The sequence below is a fragment of the Egretta garzetta genome, unplaced genomic scaffold, assembly GCF_000687185.1.
Source record: "Egretta garzetta isolate BGI_Z169 unplaced genomic scaffold, ASM68718v1 scaffold340, whole genome shotgun sequence".
Lineage (NCBI taxonomy): Eukaryota > Metazoa > Chordata > Aves > Pelecaniformes > Ardeidae > Egretta > Egretta garzetta.
In genome coordinates this window covers 782,306-806,261 of record NW_009258377.1, presented here as the reverse complement: position 1 = coordinate 806,261, position 23,956 = coordinate 782,306, and the positions used below count along the sequence as shown (strand labels likewise).

General features: G+C 39.4%; 1 protein-coding gene across 4 annotated transcripts in view; it reads left to right on the top strand.

The window, feature by feature from the left end:
- Positions 1-23,956, top strand: part of CHD7 (chromodomain helicase DNA binding protein 7) — a 131,804-nt gene that overhangs the window by 55,604 nt on the left and 52,244 nt on the right. For all 4 annotated transcript variants that reach the window (XM_035895810.1, XM_035895821.1, XM_035895813.1 and 1 more), the window contains exon 3: positions 16,688-17,109. In XM_035895810.1, coding sequence (XP_035751703.1) covers positions 16,688-17,109 — 422 coding nt within the window. The remainder of the gene's footprint in view (positions 1-16,687; positions 17,110-23,956) is intronic.

The window sequence follows — 23,956 nt, the reverse complement described above, 5'->3', positions numbered from 1 at the left end:
GCAGGCTGGATCAATGGGCCAAGGGCAATTGTATGAGGTTCAATGAGGCTCAGTGCCGGGTCCTGCGCTTGGGTCACAACAACCCTATGCAATGCTACAGGCTTGGGGAAGAGTGGCTGGAAAGCTGCCTGGTGGAAAAGGACCTGGGGGTGCTGGTTGACAGCCGGCTGAATATGAGCCAGCAGTGTGCCCAGGTGGCCAAGGTAGCCAATGCCATCCTGGCTTGTATCAGGAATAGCGTGGCCAGCAGGGGGAGAACATGGCCCTGTAACTGGAGGAGCGGCTGAGGGAACTGGGGTTGTTTAGCCTGGAGAAGAGGAGGCTGAGGGGAGACCTTATTGCCCCCTACAACTGCCTGACAGGAGGCTGCAGTGAGGTGGGGGTTGGTCTCTTCTCCCTGGTAACAAGCAATAGGACGAGAGGAAATGGCCTCAAGTTGTGCCAGGGGAGGTTTAGATTGGATATTAGGAAGAATTTCTTCACCAAAAGGGCTGTCAAGCATTGGAACGGGCTGCCCAGGGAAGTGGTTGAGTCTCTGTCTCTGGAGGTATTTAAAAGACGGGTAGATGAGGTGCTTAGGGACATGGTTTAGTGGTGGCCTTGGCAGTGCTAGGTTAATGGTTGGGCTTGATCTTAAAGGTCTCTTCCAACCTAAATGATTCTATGATTCAGTGATCAGTTGCTTAAGTCTGATACACTTACTAGTAGGTGTAAAAGAGAAAAACACTTCCTCCTTTCCTTCTCTTCTGAGTGTCTCTGCACCAACTTGTACAAACTTACCCCTAAACAAAGCACTGCTGTAAACCACCTAATTGCCTCAATGTGTGGGGGTGGGGGAAGGGGTTTACCTTGTTAATTAATTGGTCTGGAGAGCTGTCAGAGCAGCTCTGGGACTTCTGTCTGGGAGCTCTGGGGTAATTTCTATGGAAAGCAATTCTTTCTTTTTTTTTTTTTTTGAGGGAAGAAGTTGTTCTATCTTCATTTATTCTCATTGATTCAAATCTCTTGTGTTAGGGATGTTGTGTGTAGGAAGCTCTTGAGGAAGAACAAGTTTTTTCCAACGTATTGTTAGAAAGAAGTGAAATTCTCTCGGAAGCCTTTCTAGTTGAAGTACTCCTGTTCCAAGTCAAGACACATGCACAGCAATAGGATACCAGCATCTCCTGCACTAATCCACTCCTTAGAAGTGTATTACTAATACTTCAGTAATGTAACTACGTAAATGGACAACTGTTGACCAGTAATTTAATAAACTGCTTACTTCTACTTTCCTCAAATCTCTATCATTTAGAGTACCTAAAAATAAAAATTACTTCTGCATTGTTTTGTGAAAATTGTCCAAACCAAGGACTATAAAAGCTACTACAAAAGGACACTGGGACTGTTGCATCTTAATTTAAAAAGGAACCCTTTCTGTTATAAACAGCTCTGCTGCATTTTGTATCAGTCATGGTATGAACGAAGACAATTTCCAGTCAAGGGAAGATGTTTTAAATACAAGCATTTAAAATCACAGAGGTTTTCCTTTGGGATATCCGAGTAGTCACGTTTATAGCTGTGACGATGTGAGGATATGAGCGTAGTAAGGCTTATAAAAGAGGTAATACTTAAGGAGTTTTTTTTCTGACTGGGTAACCAACCTGTATTTTCAAGTTTGAAGGTAAAACTTCTGTGATGAGAAGCTTGTCTTACCAGCCCTATTAGTCTGCTTAATAGAGATTTCCTTCCCTTAGAAAATTAAACATAAATGGTTGTTCTGAGCATATTTCTGAACTAATATGTTCAGTTTGTCACATTCTGAATTACATTTGTTAAAATACATTTATTTTTTAATCTTAAACAAGATTTTGCTGTTGATTTTTACTGTCACCAGTCATTAGGAGCAAAGTACTTGTGAAGATTGCCTGGGCCTTTGAGTTGAGCCTCCAGCTGTCACATGTGCCATTTTATGAACTACTTTTCATAACCTTATCAAACTTCAATTTAAAGAGCATTTTGCTTTTGCTCCCAGTACTCCTTTTTGAAATCCTAACCCAAATCAGATTACTCTAAATGTTGGAACAGGCATCTGACTTTCTGTCCTGAATTTATTAGTCACTGGTTTTATACCTGATCTGCTTTTGTGCCAGTTTTACCCATCTTAATTCTTTTTATTCCTAGCATTAGGATCTGCTGATGTTTTCATAAATAGCAATCTATCTGAAGTCAGTTAAATTCCCTTTTTCTTTCTCCTTCAAGATAATCCATACCTGTGTCTGAGCTCTAAGTGTTGTTGATGCGGACGATCAGAGTTGTGTACAACGTTGTACTATGGCACAAATACTTCCCTGGGTTTACTTAAATTTGTGAGGGTTCTACACTGATGGGCTTAATTTCTTTGATAGTGTTTTGAAGTTGTGAGGTGTCCACAAATTTCCGAGCATTTCATTTAAAACTAGGATTCTGAGTAAGCACAAGCTGCTCTACTGCTGCTAGAGTCACAGCTGCGTAATGCTTAAAGGACACCTTCCTTTGCAATAACATTTAAAAATACTAATTCCTCTTACTCATCTGCAATCCTCTTCCCACAGCTTGAGCTCAGGGCTATAATGGAACCTATTATAGGCAAAAGGTCTATGACTCAGACATTGAGCCATGCAAACTCTTGGCTTCTTTAATTGGCACCATTAAATCTTTAGTAGTTTTTCCCTCATAAAATAGGTATCGTTGGTGTAAAATGCATCACTGCTGAAGATATATTGTACCTTTTGCCCTCTCATTTCCATGAGTTGATCAGCTATAGGTGTTTAAAGGCTGGTTAATCGGAGGGACTTTTCTAGAATTTCTCCTTTTCCTTAGCTATTTAGGAGTGTTTCTAAAACAAAATGTAAGAAAGCAATCTTGCAAGTTGTACGTTTTCAGGTTATTTTCCTTTTCTGTTTAGAGACAGGAGAAGGAAAAGAAAAACCTGCCCTTCCACCATGTTTTAAACTTGTTTAACCTGAGAACTGGGTATCTTCTATGTGACAGCATGGAAAACATTTTCTCAAGTACATAACCAAGGAAGAACCCGCATGATTTAGCTGATTATTTTTTTCTGTTGCAGGGTGTTGTCTTTGGTTTGTAGGGGTTTTTTTGGTTTTGTTTGGGTTTTTGGGGGGTTTTTTGTTTGTTTTTTGATATATTGGAAAGTGAACATGGAAACAGCTGTGGTTTCGGAAAGGGCGTCAAATATCAGTAGAAATGTAAAGAATACTGTGAAAGTTAAATGTTTGAATACATATGTATATATTTGTAAATATATGCCTATGTGTGGAAAAAAAGTAGCTTTTAACTCTTATTTTTTTTGTCTCTCCACATACTTAATTTGAGACACCTTAGAGCTTTTAAGTATTTATATTGCTGTAAGCATCTATGCCTCTGAAAGAGGTGTGTGATGAGGATGTAATTTAATACACATATTTTAAGTGATTGCATTTACAGAGTGATAGCCAGCTGCAAAGCTGCAAGTTAAGAAAGATCTGAAGTAGGACTGTCACTACACCTTCCTTGTGCCTCTGAAGTAGGATGTAATCTGTGTATGGAACCATGTTTTCTCTGTTCTTTTTCTTCTACCCACAGAAGGTCTTCTGTGATCTAAGTAGCTGTTAAATTAATTTTGGTTTTATGATTTGAGGTATGGCCTAATAATTTATTTACTGTATATTATCCAGTAAACCAAATCTTGAATATCATTGTATCTCATGAAACAGACTGGCTCTTCCTACAAATGCCGTCTCTCTTCAGATCTGGGTAAGGAATTAATAGCTAAATGAGCTTTTTAATGGTAATTTTAATCATAATACAGAAAAACCTCAGCAACCACTAATTCATTCATCTTCTAAACTCTCCTGCAATGTGTATTCTACATTTTATATACAAGGAAACCAAGACAGAGGGGCAGGGAGTTGCCTGACGCCAGAGCGATAGACATGGAATCCAGGGCTTCTTAATGTGCATTATGCTGCTGTATTGCCCTAATACTGAAGCCAGTTGTTACCCAAGTAGGTGCTCTGTTGCAGTCATGGTTGGACACTTCTCAAGAAGAGGGTCCTGGCAAGTCCTTTGCTGGAGATCCATGTTAGAAAGAAATGAGTATGTAATTTAAAAGAAGGGTTTTTTTGGTTTTGTTTGGGTTTTTGGGGGGTTTTTTGTTTGTTTTTTGATATATTGGAAAGTGAACATGGAAACAGCTGTGGTTTCGGAAAGGGCGTCAAATATCAGTAGAAATGTAAAGAATACTGTGAAAGTTAAATGTTTGAATACATATGTATATATTTGTAAATATATGCCTATGTGTGGAAAAAAAGTAGCTTTTAACTCTTATTTTTTTTGTCTCTCCACATACTTAATTTGAGACACCTTAGAGCTTTTAAGTATTTATATTGCTGTAAGCATCTATGCCTCTGAAAGAGGTGTGTGATGAGGATGTAATTTAATACACATATTTTAAGTGATTGCATTTACAGAGTGATAGCCAGCTGCAAAGCTGCAAGTTAAGAAAGATCTGAAGTAGGACTGTCACTACACCTTCCTTGTGCCTCTGAAGTAGGATGTAATCTGTGTATGGAACCATGTTTTCTCTGTTCTTTTTCTTCTACCCACAGAAGGTCTTCTGTGATCTAAGTAGCTGTTAAATTAATTTTGGTTTTATGATTTGAGGTATGGCCTAATAATTTATTTACTGTATATTATCCAGTAAACCAAATCTTGAATATCATTGTATCTCATGAAACAGACTGGCTCTTCCTACAAATGCCGTCTCTCTTCAGATCTGGGTAAGGAATTAATAGCTAAATGAGCTTTTTAATGGTAATTTTAATCATAATACAGAAAAACCTCAGCAACCACTAATTCATTCATCTTCTAAACTCTCCTGCAATGTGTATTCTACATTTTATATACAAGGAAACCAAGACAGAGGGGCAGGGAGTTGCCTGACGCCAGAGCGATAGACATGGAATCCAGGGCTTCTTAATGTGCATTATGCTGCTGTATTGCCCTAATACTGAAGCCAGTTGTTACCCAAGTAGGTGCTCTGTTGCAGTCATGGTTGGACACTTCTCAAGAAGAGGGTCCTGGCAAGTCCTTTGCTGGAGATCCATGTTAGAAAGAAATGAGTATGTAATTTAAAAGAAAAAAAAAAAAACCAAAACAAAACCAAAAACCCCCAAAACCTTTCTGGAAAAAAAAAATAGGAAACTATCACAGTGAGTTGAGGCTGTTGGAATAAAGGACAGTAAATTATCTTGCGTTATGTTCGCTGCTTTCATCACAGACCATCTCCTTGCAGTCTTTCCCTTTTCTATACTTAAGGTTTCAAGGTAACATGAGTCTTCTCTTCAGGATAGTATCTTAGTCATTCAGATCTGGTTTAATCTGGGAGTCTCGTCCATCCTGTATGCTCAATGAGGCAGCAATTCTAGATGTAACTAGGGAGGAGTCAGCCTGTACATTAGAGATATTACTGTAAAAAGTACTAGGGAGTAGAATTTGTTTCGTAAGTGACACTAACGACATTTATTCTTTGTTGTCAAGTATCTGAAATAATAATTTAGACTGCCATTTAAAAAAGAAAAAAAAATGTTTATAGTAGTTTTTCTTAGGGTTACAGTGAACTTTAAATACCCTTTTCCCAAGACAACAGTGTGTGTTTACTATTTCACTTGCAGGGTGACTCATTTGGTCAGTGTCTGAAGAAAGCTGTGTAAGAAAAGTTTAACACTGGATAAAAATGGGTTAGAAAAGTCACTCCAACTTATTAGGGACACCTAATATGAATAAAAGTGGTAATGGGGTTTTGGAGTTTCTTTTCTGATATGGAACTTCTTTGTAACTAAGGAAATGGCATTTAGGATGTCAAGACAAAATGTTAACTTTCAGATCATTTTAAATTGTGAATCTCCTAGTACTAAGCATGCTCACCTGGACTGTGAGATTGAAACAGCAACAAGTAAAATGCTTTGAGATTTGGAGTAGACATAAACAGCAGAGACAGGATGATCCCCAGAGCTACTGTGGATATCATCTTACGATATCGCAAAACATTTACCAAATACAGCTTTTTGGGGGGAAGTTCTGAAATGAGACCCGTTTAATAAGAGTAAATCAGCAAACAAAGATTAAAAATTATAAAAATAACGTAAAAAGTTGTTTTAGACTAGGTTTAACTGATTGCCTTGGTGGTACCTTACATATTTTACGGTCTTAGAAGTCTATGAGATTGGAGAATTCTATGTGTTTTAAAAAATTTAGCAGAAAAGTCCTTAGTACAAGTTGTAGGTAAAGAAAAAAGGCACTAACTCAACTAACAAATCAACTTCACCTTGCAGAGGGGAGAGATGGCAAGGTAAGAAAGAGAGTATGACATTGTTTTTCTAGTGGGGTCTGTTGCAAGTCATCCAAATAAAATACTGATCAACTAAAAGTTTTTCAGCTCCAAACTGAAACCAAAGTGTAGTATCTGTGCTGGTAGTGCTTCTTGTAATGCTTTAAGCTAATTTTTCTTATTCTGGCATGCACTATCTGCAAGATATCCTGGTGAAATTGAAAAAATCTTGCTGCAAACAGTGGAAGAAATCAGAATGTTTTATTATTAAATAAAAATACTTACAGATGGTGTTGTGGAAGTATCGTGGGACTTAAGTGGGACCTCCTTTCTAGGTATAGGAGTAAAAAAACGCAAAGATTTGAGTCCTTTGTCACATTTGTTGAAATCTTAAATGTCTATGGCCATTGCCCTTTTCTTGAGCTATTAGAACGTGATACGCATTTATACCTTTGGGGAAAACTTGCTCTTTTTTCATGAGGGCTTGCAGATAGGAGAATGGTAAAGTTCTTGGTAAAGGCTCTCTATGAATTGCATCTGCTTTCATCACTCTCGTAATCTGATGCATGTTTGTCATTAAACTATTGATTGATGTATTTTTTATATGTGCAGTCTTTTTAAACACGCATGTTTGGCAAGTCTAGAATCTGATAAGGGAGAATTTTTAAAACAAAAATGCTGGGCTTTTGTTGTCCTAGGTATACAAGGAAAGTGATAGAGAAGTTAGTTATATCCTAGTTAAAGTCTTACTGATGTATTGGAACAAATGCTGTATGCTAACAAATTGTAATTGTCTAAAAATAATTTGAAACCGTTTTGCTGGTGCTTGCTATGTTTTAGATTTTTATGAATGTAGGAAGTAAAGTCCTTCAGTTGCTGCCCTCTTTCATTTTGTATGAGAGAGGGTTTGGTGGGCAGCGGAAGTCCCCAGCCTGCCGCCTGAGAGCTGGCTTTCCCCAGAGGTGGGACAGACCCATTGCAGACCCTAGGGTTAGAGCACCCTCAGACGAGGGGCGAGAGGCTGCCCCAGGAGAGGGGTGCATGGCAAAGCAGAGCATGGCTTACTACGAGAAGGCCAAAAGGACTGACTGTGGTGTCCTTTTCAAAGGCTATCCAAGTGCAGAAGAAAGGGTGAGATGGTGCATGTACTCAAGTGTGGCACATATTCATGGGCATGAAGTGTATAAAGCTGAGTTTGAGGACTTTCTGGCACAGGCATGATGTAAAAAAACCCCGACATAGGCACTCAGTGGTACCAGGTAAATAGATTGGGGCGATACACGCTTATATCCACACTGCTCCCATCTGCACTCATCTCTGCTCCTAGTGTGCGTCCTTACAGTCTTCATTGCAGTTTGGTCCTCTTGATTCATTGTTAAAGTTGTGAAGCATTTTGTGCTGTCCTTACAAGCAATGGATCAGGGCTCACAAGATGTCCGTCAAACAGGTGGTATTTCTGAAGCTTATATTTACTCGGTCCTGAGGCGCTGCAAGGCAGGCAGAAGAAATAAAAATTTCCTGGCCTGCCAGTCTTCAGCTTCATCTAGTAAAAAAAAAAAACAAACCCACAAGCTGCTTTTCTCTCTACTGTTGTTCTCCCTTCCTTAGATTGAAGTGCACTTTATTTGATGTGAAGTATAAGAAGATAAAGTGTACTTCATCTGAATTCAGATAAAGCAGGCTTTATTAGAGATTCTGCAAATCAAAAAGGGTGTCACTAATTGCATGCTGTTAAAAAATATATATATATCTGTTATGTAAACGTATAAGATACCTAAATGTCTTATTACCTCACATCTTATATATTGACAAATATAGCCTGTTAAATAAGTTTTCCTGTTAACTTTTGGGGGTTAGAAGGGGTGGGGGAAAAAAGTACCAGCATTAGAAACCGTTTTGCTGTTGTGGCGTGTAAGGCTTTTGCTGTTACTGCTGCTCGCAGCAGTGAAAGCACAGGTAGAACTTTTCTGGTTGTCTGTGGGCAGAAGCAGCGGCGTTTGCACCAAATGTGCTGCTCTTTGATTTTTTTTCCTTAGTCATAAACCTGATGCTGTTTGCTCCGTGTTACTGTGATTTAGATTTGATAACAGTAGAGAACATATTGTTAGAAGTAGATATGAGCTAATTGAGGTTCCTCTTAAAATGGTTCTCTGAGTCTTCTTAAGTCTTCTGTGGAAAACCAAAATTTTAGGGGACAATTTACCACTTTAAGTACTATGGGCAGGCTGTAAGCGCTCAATACACCAAGTCCATCAGGACTGTTTTGTTGGGTTTTCTTTCTCTGGGTAGGGGACAGGGTGTTAAGTGGAAATCATAGTTGGTACCAGAGCATCATAACCTCATAACCTGTGGTGATGGCAATACAGTGTGAAGCAGGAACGCGCTACTCTTCAGAGAGGGTGGATCTCTACCTATTTGAGTAGCTGAGTGGAGGGAATTCTGCTGGTGGAGGGAGGAGGCTACGTGTGCAGGGCAGTACACTTCCCTCTTCCCTCAGGACCTTGGATTTCAAAGCGTGGCTGTGAAACGTGCCCAAGAGAGGGAGGGTGTTCGCATTTTATTATTTTGGAGGAACTGCTTCGCTTCCACAGTGGAGCTGAAGGGCTGTGGGGAACATGGAGGCAAGACCAAGAGCAACAAGTCAGCCTGTTATATATACTAAAATATAAGGCTTATGTTTAATAATAGCAGTTTCAATATTACTGTTTCGGTTGAGTATGTGAAGGTGTTTCCTGCCCTACTGCCCCTTTCCTGGGGAAGCTGAAGTATTGTACGAGGTCCTCTGGAAGCAGTTGCATCCTGACGTGTTCTTATTTTACTGTGTGACTTCCCTACCTTGCCTGGAGACGTGCAGCCACCAGCTTGTTTTAGAGGGGTTGGAAAAGACTGGTGGTAAACCTTCTGGATATTCTCTAATCCAAGGAATTCTCTAGTAGGCACTAGGATCTTGATAGCTGTGTGTGGGCGTAACTTCACAGACATAACTTCACAAACCAAATATTCACATTTTTAAACACAGGTCCTCCTACTTGGCAGAAGTGAGGTGTTGAGAAAAAGATGCTTATGGGCCGTTTTACAGTAGGACTCTTGCTGGTCTGCCTGTCATTTTCCCACCTGTGGTATAGACTGCATAGCATAACCTAGGCAAAACTTCTGTGGTAAAACTCAACATTGGCATGTTTCTGGCGTGTCTACTGCTTGATAATGGAGCGTACACAGAAGCGAGGTTTCCTTCGACTGTGGCTGTGCAGGGAAGGCAGGCTTGAGGTAGAGCACAAACTGTCAACATGAGCAATACAGCTTTTGACAGTGGAATTCGGTACCTAATTGTCCTGCCCTTTCTGTGTGTCTCTACAGCTAGAGTTAGTAAAAACTTGCCCAAATTGTGAGTCTTTGACCATCTACATGGTGGTGATGGAGAGCCAGCCTTGTGCTGGTTACTGGTGTGTAATATTTAGGACCTGCCCTGCTTGCATAAGGAGCACTCTTATACTGCTGTCTAAGCCAGTGTATGTTACGAAGTAATCTGTAGCAAAAAAAGGATTAATAAAATGTCTTTCAGACCATCACACTAGCAATTATATATAATCAGTGTGGTAGCTATTGCCATTTCTTACACGGAAAGATAATCTAGAGCATACATGCTTTGTTATCGTAGGGGTGGCAGTTGTCTGATGTTGTCTGAGCAACACTGATGTCGGTTCTGATCGATCAGATCTGAGCTCAGAAGAGCTCTTTTATGGGATAAGTTAGTTGGTTTTGAGCTGCATACAGACCATCAGCGCTCGGTGCACTGACTGATATTCCATAGGCTTTTGTGATATCTCTCACAGAACAGTGTTGCTATGTAAGATTGCTACAAAATTTAAAGGGACGCTTTGCTTTTTGGATGGCCACATTAGTGTTACTCATCTTTTGCAATCTATTTTACTCCACAGAGTACATGTGGAGAAAATAAATAATTCTAATGCTGTAGCTGTGCTGAGATTCAATTAAGGAACTCTGTATTTTATATAGCATGTTTTTATTCTTACACACACAGTAACTGGCTGATGTTTTCAGCTCCTCCAAATCAGCAATGAGTGTACTTTTGCAGTGGTGGCTGAGGGCATTAAGGTTGGTTTTAATCATGTCTACTCCACTGTTAGGATGCTGATGGCATCAAAATAAGTTGTTTTGATTCCGGGTTTTTCTGAAAACTTTGGATCAGCAAGTTTTAACTTTTTAGTACTTGGACCTGTTTTTCAAAAATAGTCTCCATTAGTGTTAACAGAGCAGGAAGATTTGCTTAAGAAATAAAATGGTATTGCAGCAGCACTTCACTAAATCATGAACTTTCTTCATGCAAAGTGATTTTTAGTTGTCAAGTCGTGGTCTTGCTAAGAAGGTATGAGTAGAACTGTTGTTTTCCATACACTTTCATCTGTGTTTTGTACAAGTATGGCAAGAGATTTAGTAAACTACAGGATTCTGGTGGAGTTCCTTTGCACAGTAGTCTTCTTTCACTGTCATCTGGTGTGATGCCCTTCCCTTTATTGCAGAAAGAGCAATGACAACGCTTGTCGGTTTATAAATGCAAATTGGCACTTTGGAACTACAGTGTTTTTAAGAGGAGTTTCTGAAGTACTGAGATACCAGTTGTTTCTAAACAGCATCATATTGCCCAAAATATTTCAAGGTAATACTAAATATTTTCATATAATAAAGTAAAAAAGACATACACATCTTCAATTCAGGGCAGCAGTTTCACAGAAAGGGGAAGGGATCATCATTCACAGTAAAGGAGGAGAATTAGATTGGTAAAACAGATTTTGGAAAGAATTATGGGTGTGAGTGTAGTCTTGAGGGTGTTTCTGGACTTCAGCTACTATAGGAAAAAAACTGTACAGCTGTACTGTTGTTGAATGTAGGTACTGGTATTTGATTGCGATTTTGGAGGTGGTGTTGATTCCTGTTTACTCTGGAGTTTTTACTAATATGTAAGCTTTGCAGATGGACAGTGTCTGAAAAGTGTTTACGTTGGTCTAGAAAAGCTGAAGCGTGCTTCAGATCGAGGGAGGACCAAGACAGGCCTAATGCCGAAAGTGTTGACGAGACAAGTTGAGAACTGCAGGGATAAAGCAATGTATGGAGACATGAGGTGGAAACTTTCCAGATTATTTGTTTGGAGGATAGTCAAGATAAGTAGTGTTGTTCTAAATAATCCAGAGGGATGATGAATCCTTTCATTAAGCTTTGAAAGGAGGAGTCGTGGAGCAATTTCTACATGTGATGGCTCAGGGACTGTGCTATCAGAAAGGATACAAATTCAAAATGAGCGATCTCTGTGGCACTAGGTAGAACTGCTTCCAGAAGTGATGCTGTAGTCTGTCTTCTGTTTTAAAATAACTCTTCAGTCACAGGTTGCTGTTTTTAACTTTCCAAAGTGAAGGTGATAATTTAACAGGACTGCGATTGCTGCAAATGAGAACATTCAGTAATGATTTACCTAATGTGAAATTATCCATTGTATAGATATCATACTAGAGAGGCTTGTGTTTTGGAGTCAGTGGGAACTGACAGACCACTTGCTCTACTGTTACACAACTTAGTTAATAAGCCAAAGTTCAAGAAAATTTAAAGAATATGTGGTTACAGTAGATCTTTTTCAAAATCTGGAAAAGACCAAGGAGTCTAGAAATACCCACGAGGGAAATGAAAGTAGTCCCAGTAACAAGGAGCTTTTTTTTGGTTGGTGCTGATGTTTAAATTTCACGAAGTCAGCTGAGTCACGTTGCATACTTTGCTCTTGCTTCATACTTCTTAAAGCTCAATATTGGCTCAAGTTGCTGCTCTGCTAGGGAACTGACACGCAGCTACTTTCAGTGCTTAAGTACAGTTGATTGTGGTTCAATCCTTGTTCAAGCAACAGAAAGATTCTCCTCCTTAACCTCCCTCCCTGCCGCTAACCCTCTCTGGATTAATCCCACATCCTGTCCATCTTGCTACTTTACGTAACAGGCCTGGTTTGAGACATCTATCTGTGCGTCGGGCTGCGGAGAATGAGCTTAGCTCTAAACGTGGAAGCAGCTGTGAAATGCAGGCAGCTTCATTTTTAAGCTTTCAAATCTTGGTGGTACGAGTTTGGAAGTTTAAAAATAAGTTTGAATTCCAGAAAAGTGAGGGGTTTTTGCACTCCAGAAACAGTTTCTCAGATTGTGTTTTCATTTATTATTTGCTCGGCTATTGTTGGCTTTTACTGGTAATGAATGCAAAAGCATATTACCATCCTGGGTAACCTGTTGAGCTGCAAATTATTTTAACTCCTCAGAGTTCCTGAAGAATCTCTGTTTTGCTCTAATAAGCTACAATCTTTAGGAGTGTCCTGCATTGTGATATTGCATGTTAATAGCATTGATTAACTGCCGAGCAGTGGGAATTGATGAGGAAATGTCCACTGCAAAATGAAACGGTATCACTGAAGACTGTACCGTGGTGCTGGTTAGGGAGGTGACTAGCCCGAGTAGTCGGTGGTAGGAGTATTAATGTGAGCTCCAGGTTTTTTCGCATGATTAAAACAGGCCATCTGTTCTTTGTTAAATGTTTACAAAAACAGCTTTTCTCTAAAAGATTTAAAGAGATGTGGGTCTAGTAAACACACCAATATTTTTGAACACCTTTTTCACCTTATTTCAAATAATACCAAAAATAATTCTGCTGCAATATCAAATAGGATTAATACCCATTTGTGTTTAATCTTCACTGGTTTCCTTCCTGTGGAAGATTAAATTCTGTACCAACATACTAAATGATGGCTTTGTTATTACTGAAAGCATCGGGAGAAGCGATTCCTCTGAAGTACGCGGATAAATTTTTCAGTCTTTTGGTTAAAAACTTGTAATATACATATTTTTTAAATTTTATAAATGGAGAATGGGGTTCTTTCATTAGAAATTGTGACCCTGTAACTAGAGCTAATCCTTTGTAGATTTAAAGAAGAAGAACTATTTGAAATAATTCCCTGTGGTGGGCTTAAACTAATATTTACTAGTGAAAGCCTGTTCTTCCTTTTCTCCCATCTTAAGAAAGAGCAGACCACTGGTTTGGGGTAAGAAAATGCATCTTTCAAGCTGCTTCCGATCTCCTCTTCTTGCTAGATTTGTGCTGCTCCTACACAGCTTCACACTAGGGAGCAATGTGGGGTTGTCAGTTAGGGATAAACCATTTTAGCATATTGCAAAAGTGTAGGCACAGACTTCTTAGAAAAATAAAGTTAATCACACCCATTTCTTTGAAAGAGTGCTACAATTTAAAAGGTCACTTATAAGTGAATTACAGAACGTGCCAAACTGCAAAGGGAGTGGCATGTGACAAAAGTAATGTATTTTCAAGTAATAGGAAATATAAACAAAGCCTCTTTAGGGCAGAGTTGGCTTTTTGGAGCTTAATGTTCTGGGGATTGTGAATTATATGAAACAAAACCATAATATTTTAATTTGTATGCTTGGTAATGCATGTAACCTGGTAGTATAACTAAAAGGCAGTAAGTTGTTTTGCGGGGTTATTGGGGGGGGGTGTGTGGTAATATCTGCTTCATGCATAACATTTAATGTATAGTCTTAAGTTGTTTTAAAGCCTGAGAATGACTCTTGTGGATAACCTTTCTGAGGTAGTAAGAGTCTGAATTTTCATAGGATGCCATTTTCCGGAATGAGTTACTGAGTACTGCAGTGTGGAAACAATCGCTGCCATTCTCAGTGCTTTACCTTCTGGCCAGACCTTACATTAAAACTACAAATGTCAAATCACGAAGGGCTGACATTGCTGTTGTGGAGACTTGGAAAGCTGTCTGCCTTTATGTTCGGATTGCCTTACGACTGTGCTGAAAGTTGTTGTTCAAACTTCTAAAGCAAACAAGCAAACAAAGAAAAGAACCAACACCAAATCTTAGAAAGGAGACAGGGACCAATTTTTTGAATTAGATGAAAAAGGTAATGAGAATATTCAAGCATGTATAAAACTTCATATTGATTTCAGTGATATGGTCATATCACTAGTGAAGGTGCAACCTTGAAAATTTTACAGAATTAAATTTAGATGGCATTACTGGATTTTATGTGGGTTTCAATATTTGTTGGCTTGGCTGTTTCACATGCTTAAGAGGAAGAAAAAATTGCCAATTCTGATTTGTTCTGAAAAGTTGTGCCTTATACAAAAGCTTTTGGATAGTTGTAAAAGTCTCTCTTGATGTGGTAAATTAATAATGTTGTGCCAAACACAAGGTACTTGTTCAATACAAATCTTACAAATAATGGAAAGAAAAACTTACATTTCTTATATGTTAGACGCAGCAAGTGAACAGTATTTAAGAGGAGGAGTGAGTATTATGGTGGACAGCTCAGTGAAAACATTGATGAGACTTGCACTTGAGGTCTCTGAAAAATGTAGGATGCATTAGATACGAAATGGCAGATAATATAGAAATATATTGACTACCTTGGGAACACATAGGTTAAAAGTACTGCTCTGAACACCTATGCATAAGAAGTACTTACAAGTGATCTGTGTAATATCTCTGTCTTTTCCTACCTAAAAATAGGCGTTAGTACAGGTGCATAACAGTCTGACGTACAGAGAAGACAAGTTTTGTTCTGTGTCACAGAACACACCTGAGGAGACATTCAATTCAGTAAACCAAATTCAAAACCAATTAGAAGATTAAAAAATATATCTATTTTATGTGATGCATAACTGGACTGCAGAACTCACTGGCACCATTGACTTCCTGGGATCAGTGTTTTTTATACGGATATCCAGTCTTTGTGACCGCCACAGCAGTTTTTTGCTACTGTGAAGACATGCTGAAAGTAGTTAGGACTGCACTGATTCAGTTTGTTTACATTCAGAAAATTATTAATATATTTGGAAAAATACACATGCATTCACTTTCTCATGTAATGATATTAAGAATTTTACTTCCTAAATCTTAGAGTGCATTGGTTTTTTTAGATGCAAGTGGCTAAAGTATATGCCTGTGTACGCCCATCAGTTCTCCTTGTGCTCAGGGACTGGGTTTGTAGTCATTCGTTTGCACGCTTGCCACTCCTAAGTAAGTGCAGTTTGAATAAAAAGCAGAGAAAAGGAAACGCGAGTAACATTACAGACAGTTACACAGGCACTGCTATTCCTGGAATTAAAATTCTAATTTGCTGTAAACCTTTCTTCTCCCCAGTGCAATGGATCAAACTTCTCAAATGGCTAGACTTGATGACCACGGCTAATGGGGAACTCTTCTACCTTGAATCATGTCAACTTAATTTTTAGGGAAAAGGAGTAGAAACAGAGAGAAAAAGAGGGTGGGAAAATAGCCTGACAATATATGCATTTGTAGGAAAGGCATCAGTACAGTGTTGTGCTATTATTTTTCTTTTTGAAAAGCACGGTCATCCTGCATTTCTAACCATGGACAGGCAGTGAGGCGGGGCAGGTTAGAGCTTTGGTACGCTGCAAAGTCATGGTAGAGCTTAGACATTTTTTCGTTGCAGACTCATGGATCTTTGTGTAGAACAGAACCGTTAAGAGGAAAAGAGTTGCAGATATATCCAACATGTTTAGTCCAGGCACTTGACGTTTGTGTAATTATACATAGTTTTTCATGTACTTTGTAAGTCTGGTGTAAACCTGATACACCGTACAGACTTTGAAATAGGATGGTTTTGCAGGTTCACAAACACTGAAGAGGTAGTTCTTTGTACAGTCCGTAGCAGGAACAGTCTGTTTCAATTAAAAGTAGGGAGCTGTGGATCTTTGACATAAAATGTAACATTATATTACATTTTAAAGTGGCTTAATCCTTCACGTGCTGATCAAAATACCTCCTGTCACAGCTGAACCAATGTAAATTTTATAAATACAGCCTGTGAATATACTGTATTTTCTTTTGCGTGTCTTGAAACAAACTTTAACATTTTTTTCCCTGGAGGACAAAATTCCAGTGCAACTGAGTAATTTGTAACAAGTTATTCATTCTACTAACAACTGTTCTGAAGTATCTGAAATAGCAATTGCTTGCCTTTTACATGTAAATGTCGAAGACTGTAAATATTTTCTTTACTTCCAATTTGTATACAAACTTTAGAATGATTTTACCCTTGCTGTATCAAGAATTTCTGGTCATTTTTCTACAGTTTCAACTGCAGAAGCTTTGGTTTTTACTGTTTTCCTGTACAATGTTTCAGATACGCTACTAGGTTAATCTTCTGCTTAGTATTCTCTCCCTCTGTAACTTCTTGCTCCAAAAGAGCAAAGTTTTAGAAATCGAAGTTGCAAATCTACAATTTTATTTCTATTTGTCTCTCTCAGCATTCTCCGTCGGAACCCTTTTTAGAGAAACCAGTGCCGGATATGACTCAGGTTAGTGGACCGAATACCCAGCTAGTGAAAAGCGATGATTATCTGCCGTCAATTGAGCCGCAGCCACAGCAAAAGAAAAAGAAAAAGAAAAATAATCACATTGCTGCAGAAGGTCCCAGTAAAGGTTTTGGTAAGGAAGACTTTGCCGGGGGACTTGACAACCAGAATCTAAGCAGAAACTCAGTGGATTGCTCCCAAGAAGACAAGAAGAAAAAGAAAAAGCCCAAGGCAAAAAAAGAACCGAAGGATCCTAAAGAACCCAAGGAAAAGAAGGAACCCAAGACCCCCAAAGTCCCTAAGACCCCCAAAGAGCCAAAGGAAAAGAAAGCAAAAAATACCACGCCAAAACCCAAGACCAGCAAAAAGGCTAGGTAAGTCAGGAAACTTCTGTATGTGATCAGAGAAAAACAGTGTGTTTGTGGGATTTCTAGAGCATCTGTGCTAAATGGCGTGGGTGGAGAGGAAATCTTGTTTTGTCATTTGTGTTCTACCATCTACAGCATCGTGTTTTTGAGGAACTTGGGCACATTTCTCTTGTTTGGCTTTCCTGTTTATGGCTTCACAGTTATTTTAAACAAGCTTGAAAGGCAGAAGGTTAATTTTTCTTTTCAAGGCATAAAAATTTTCAGACACATTAGATTTCAAAACTAACTCTTCTTCTTCTAATGCTTACCTGTCATTGTGTGTGGTTTGTGTATTAAGCAATTAAATTGCTTCAACATTTATGTAGGTTTGACCAAGTCCAGAGATGAAGGTATACAGTAAAAACGTTCGATGACATTTTTCTCTAAATAAAGAAGTTAGGTACTGAAGGTTGTTACAAGTTGCACAACCCTTACAGACACTATTTTATACTGATACAACCCATGGCCTATAAGCTCTGGTCTTAAAAAGGCATTTTTATATGGATATTGATGTATCCTTGCTGTAGGGATTATATTCATTTTGCTGTTTCATGTAAAGACAATTTTCCTAGCAGAAAATCTTAGTGGATACACCAGATGCTTCAACCCTGTTTCTTAACTGTTTTCACTCGGCATCGTGTCCCTTTATCAGGATAGTAGTTTGAGAAAGAACAAACTGCTGTTACACATGAGTAAATACATCATAGGTAATAACACAGATTCTTTCCTTACCCCTCAACTCCCTAAACACCGTGATTATAAATGCCTACTTGATAGAAAACTGAGAGGAAAAAAGACATTAAAGCTCAATTTTTTTTTCATTTGTACCTAGAATTTCTTACAACTGTTCTGAATTTGTTCCAAACATCTGAATCTGTTTTTCAAGATGTGGCTAGCGTTATAGAATATAACTTCCAGATGGAAGCACAGCCAGACGTGGTTAATCCAAATCAGTTTGCAAAATCCATTTGTATTAGGGTTTAAAAATTGTAGTTAATATATCAGCTTTGCATATATTCTACAAGACTGACTGTTGGTTAGGTTTGATACAGCTATATGGCTAAGTGAGGCATGGACAGTTAAGGTGTTTCTTGTTCCTCTAGCAAGAAAGAGAAGTTTCTGTATTAGCAGAGACAGTGTTTCCTGAAGAATTTATAAACACTGGCTTGTAAAATCAAAAGTTGTACTGTTCAGTAGATTACAGCTGAGATCAGCCTATCCCTGTTGCAGAAGTTACTTTCGGCTGTGTTCCAGACTGTCCCGAGGATGGGGTTTATATACATAGCAATTCACAGCTTAGAAAAACTCTTTAGGTTATATATCTCCCAGTATGTGTTTTCAAAACCAAAATACTGTATCAGCTAAAATAACATTTTTGTTCCATTTCCCTATACTCATAGGTTTAAAGGCTGACCAGGCCATATTGCATGGTATTGAGCACCTCCCAGCAATTTTTGCCACCAAGAAGTAAAAAACCTTTTACTGCAGGAGTTCTCTATTAGTGCGGTTTTACAAGGTCTTGACTACAATCAAGCTTTGTTTAATAAGCAATGGTTAGAAGGAGTCTGCCTCAAAAACATGCATGGGTTCCTGTGGTTGTATTGGACATCAGAACTCAGAGCTGATCCATCCTGTCCTTTCAATTCTAATATCCCTTCGCATGTCTTCTCTAAATCTTGGGATGTGCCGTGCAGGTTAAAGGAGCAGGGTTTCCTTTGAAGGAACAAATTGCTGCTTTCTTAGTTGTATTTGTAGGAGAGTCTTTATCTTCTTTCCCATGCAAGGACTGTTGTCCCCAAGTGGCTAGATGACCTATAGTATTCTAGGAAGTACTAAGCCCTGTTGTTTTACCTGAGAGAGAAACGTGTTCGGAGCAGCATTAAGAGCATTTGCTGTTCCTTATGCTTACCTCAGGGGTGTGGAGAAAGTCCTACTTTTCCCAGAATGGACTTGTGTCTGTGTTACCAAATGTTCCCTTGAAAACAAAGTTGTTCTCATTTTGTGGTCTTGTCAGCTTCAGTATCAAACTTGTTTAAAGAACTCTGAGACTGTGTTGGGGTGCTGTGCTGCCAAAGAATCTCAAATTGGTGAAAGAAATTTGCTTTTTTTGGCAATATCACAGACTGGGGAACCTGTCCAGTGACAGGTCATTGAATCAAGTTTTTAAATAAATCAACAGTCCAAACATCTAATCATCTGAACCACAGTTCAGCATTAACTCTGGAAAGGAAATATTACAGCAGCTGAGATGAGTGACATTAATGCAAGTTAATATAGATTATGGATGATTACGTAGAAGTAAAATATTTTGAAAAAGTTAGTGCCTGGCATGTATTTACTATGACTGCTTATATTGCTCAGTATTTTTCTTCTAAGCATTGAAAGGAGTAGTGTGATTTTTAGGTTTCTAAATGCTGTGCAAAACTAATGGTTTTCATTCCTGAATAAGATGATCAGTTTTAATAGAAGAGTTTTGCACTCATGCAAAATTCAGATAAATAAACTCAGACATAGGAAATGTATTTGTTGAAGACCAACATTTTTTGGGTAGAGCATAACAAGTCCTTGGTACTTAATTTTGATGCAGGCTGTGTATTAGAGTATACACCTAGATAAAAAAAAAAATATCTGATGCTTAAGTAACTTAACCATTCTGTAATTTAATATAGCTCATAATTTAACCCTGTTATTTGAGTTCCAATTTTGACTAACATCAAAACATTTCTATTAAACAAAGAAAAACAAAAAAACAGAAACTTTATCCTTCACATCTCTTCTGTCCTTGGTGTAAGTTGTGACAGAATGAGCAGCCTGCCTCACTGAAACGCACCTTCATGTGAGAGACAATGGTCAGACTGGAGAATGGAAGAAGCTGATTAATTTCATGCTTGTTTGAATTGCATGTCCCGTGGCATCTTTAAAGAAAGAAAACACCCAAATGGGCCGCTAGTATGTTATACCGTGTACTCGGTGATATTGAAAGGAAGAGCACGCACACTAATGTTGTACTGTTACACTTGTAATGGATGTTAGCCCAGTCCTGCCAATAGAGAAGGACAAATACAGTGGTGGCTGGAAAAAAAACCCAAAACGTTTGAGAAACAAATCTACTGTGGACCAAACTAGTTGAATTTGAAAGCAAAATGTAAGTATACCCAGGATCACAAAGAAAGAGCTTTCCTTAAATTTTGTGAGTGCTGAGTATTATGTGGGCTCTTAATGTCCTGGAGCCAGCTTCAGGCACACATGCAAAGCAGGCAGATTTTTCCAAAAGTAGATGGACAGGGAAAGGCAAGTAGTCCTACTGAATTGCAAAGTCATGGCTCAGATGTCTGTTCCTCCTGTGCCTGTCCCTGGAGGAGATGAGGACCACCTGTTTGAGAAGATCACGCTGCAGCACAGCTGATCTCTCTCCTGCTGCTTCCTATGAAACCCTAGAGAGTGGCCACCAATTACGGTGGGAGAAGCAGTAACTATTTGCGAGGGCCAAATGGCAGCTCTTTGCAGGAGCTCGTCCCTCCTCCCATCTCTTCAAAGCAGTGTCCTGTGCTTTGCAGGGCTGCTCTTATCTGCTTCCTCCCCTCCCTGTGGCAGGGGAAATTCTTCGTCCTTCCCGCACATACAGCAGCAGCCTGGGATGCAGCAGGGTAGGGTGAGTGGGTTGCCACTCGCCAGGGGAGTGCTAAGCATGAGTATAATTACCTCTTTTAGAGGGAGGTGGACTTTTTTGGCGCACAGATTCGCCGTTTGTTATATCGGAAAGGGGATGGCTCCTGGCCGCGGAAGCGGGAAGAGGCTGCTGCACGGGGGAGCAGTGCGGGCAGCAGGACGCAGCTCCCTGGGGAGCTGGAGGACAGGAAGAGAGGTCCTGAGGCAGCGGTGGTAGTTTCCACTCCCAAGCTGGGATCATACTGAGCAAGGCAGGAAGGGGGTGCCTGCGGGAGAGAACAGGAAACAGCGTGAGATTTCCATGCACGCGTCCACCAAGGCTGTTCCTGTTCACACCTGTCCTCATCTCCCTTCTGAACCAGCCCAGCTGCCAGATATTTACCTGCCTTTGCTGCAAGCAGGCCTTGTGGGCTTCACTGTTGCCAAAGCGTGTTTTGAGTCATTTGGCTGAGTTTTTGGGCTGGAAACAAACTTGTTGCCCTGTTGTGTTTTCTACTTTTGCCACACAAAAACTGATTTTAAAAAAAAATAAGGTTTGATTGCACTAGGAGCTTTAAAAAATAATTGTTTTCCTCAGCTAAGGCAGTACAGAAAGTCTGACAGCTCTAACATTTTGAGAGGGTGGCTTTTTTTTTTTATGGTTTTGATGCTCCACAGTAGGTCTAACTTTTTTTTTTTTAAACCAGGTTCCAGTCATGAATTTGTCATAGGATAGTGTTCCCAAATGATAAAATAGGGATCAGTAGTCAGTCTGACTTACTTTAAATGTTTAAATTACAGAAAAATGCATCATCCAAATCCTGATAGCCATCATAAATTACACTAATAAACAGATCTGTCATTTACCCAGATCAGATGAAGTAGTTGTACAATGTAAACATACGGGCTAATCATTTCCCCTCTTAATCCTGCTAAACATGCCATGCTTTTTGGGGCATTTTTGAGTCAGATGGTTTGGCCCTGGTTAAGTTCCTACAGTTTGACTGATCTCTGTAGGTGGCTGCTTGACTACCTGACACAAAATACTTTGTCACAAAGTTTGGATACTTGTTCTCAATTGTAATTCAAACTTTCTTTTCAGTTATCCTACTTACTGTTTTCCTCTATGGCCTGTTTTCCTTCGCGTTGTACACTCCTCTGACCTTCTGCAGGTTGTCTTCTCAGTGATCCCCTTTGGTCAGGATGCTATGCAGTCCTTCGGGGATAAGAGGATGAAACCAGAAAGTGGGATTGCACAACTAGATTGTAAGACATCTCATCTGAAATGTCTGTGGTTGTATCACTTGAATAGAAGAACTACTTTCAACTGACAAGTTTAAAATATTTTTTTAGTGTTTTGTGTGTGGCAAATACTACTTCAGTTTCTCCCAGATTTCTAGTTCTTGTTTTAGGACTGGTCACTATCTTCTCTCTAGTGGGACTTGGCTAAATTCATGCATGTGTAAAAACAAGTAAGAGAGAGAGTTGTCTAAATGTGTATATTACAGCTTTCCTTCCTTGTTGCCAAATTTGGAAAGTACTATCAAATGCGCATCCAGAGTTAAGCATTGACACGCAGACCCTAATGGTAATGGCAAAGTGTCTTAGGAACAGTTTTTTACCTGCCTGTGGTTTTGATGCTCCACAGTAGGTTTAACTTTTTTTTTTTTTAAACCAGGTTCCAGTCATGAATTTGTCATAGGATAGTGTTCCCAAATGATAAAATAGGGATCAGTAGTCAGTCTGACTTACTTTAAATGTTTAAATTACAGAAAAATGCATCATCCAAATCCTGATAGCCATCATAAATTACACTAATAAACAGATCTGTCATTTACCCAGATCAGATGAAGTAGTTGTACAATGTAAACATACGGGCTAATCATTTCCCCTCTTAATCCTGCTAAACATGCCATGCTTTTTGGGGCATTTTTGAGTCAGATGGTTTGGCCCTGGTAAGTTCCTACAGTTTGACTGATCTCTGTAGGTGGCTGCTTGACTACCTGACACAAAATACTTTGTCACAAAGTTTGGATACTTGTTCTCAATTGTAATTCAAACTTTCTTTTCAGTTATCCTACTTACTGTTTTCCTCTATGGCCTGTTTTCCTTCGCGTTGTACACTCCTCTGACCTTCTGCAGGTTGTCTTCTCAGTGATCCCCTTTGGTCAGGATGCTATGCAGTCCTTCGGGGATAAGAGGATGAAACCAGAAAGTGGGATTGCACAACTAGATTGTAAGACATCTCATCTGAAATGTCTGTGGTTGTATCACTTGAATAGAAGAACTACTTTCAACTGACAAGTTTAAAATATTTTTTTAGTGTTTTGTGTGTGGCAAATACTACTTCAGTTTCTCCCAGATTTCTAGTTCTTGTTTTAGGACTGGTCACTATCTTCTCTCTAGTGGGACTTGGCTAAATTCATGCATGTGTAAAAACAAGTAAGAGAGAGAGTTGTCTAAATGTGTATATTACAGCTTTCCTTCCTTGTTGCCAAATTTGGAAAGTACTATCAGATGCGCATCCAGAGTTAAGCATTGACACGCAGACCCTAATGGTAATGGCAAAGTGTCTTAGGAACAGTTTTTTACCTGCCTGTACTTACATGTGGAAAGGTAATTCTGGTCCAGGCTAACACCATTCCTGAACAGCGTGAGTATGATCTGCTGGAAAGTGGAAAGGCTGAGTGAAAAGTGGGTACATTTGGTTGTCAGGATCAGATCACGCTGTCTCTGTGGGGAGATGGAGGTGAACAGCAGTTGCTGACAGCTTGAGGAAGCCAGTGTTCCTGCCGGCCAGGTGAAGCTCCTGGCTGCGTGATGCACTGGGAAACAAACCCTCGCCTCACTCAAAGGGAACGGTGCTGCTCTTCTATGGTTTAGTTCTTCACCTTCCTTTCTTTTCTTGAAACTGTAGCCGCGCACTTAAAAAGAGCTTTTTTCTGCTGAACATAGAACTTAAAATTCCCGGTGGAGCTGCAGGAGGGCTTTGTTCTCCCCAAGTCGGTGTCTCTTCCGTGTGCCTGTTTTCACCTGGCCTGGCAAGGGGGGAGATCTGAAACTGTGGCCGAATTGCTTTGCCTCTGTTACCGAGCATGACTCGGTACGCCGAGGCGCGGCTCGGGGGGGTATATATATGTATATGTATATATATATATATATATAG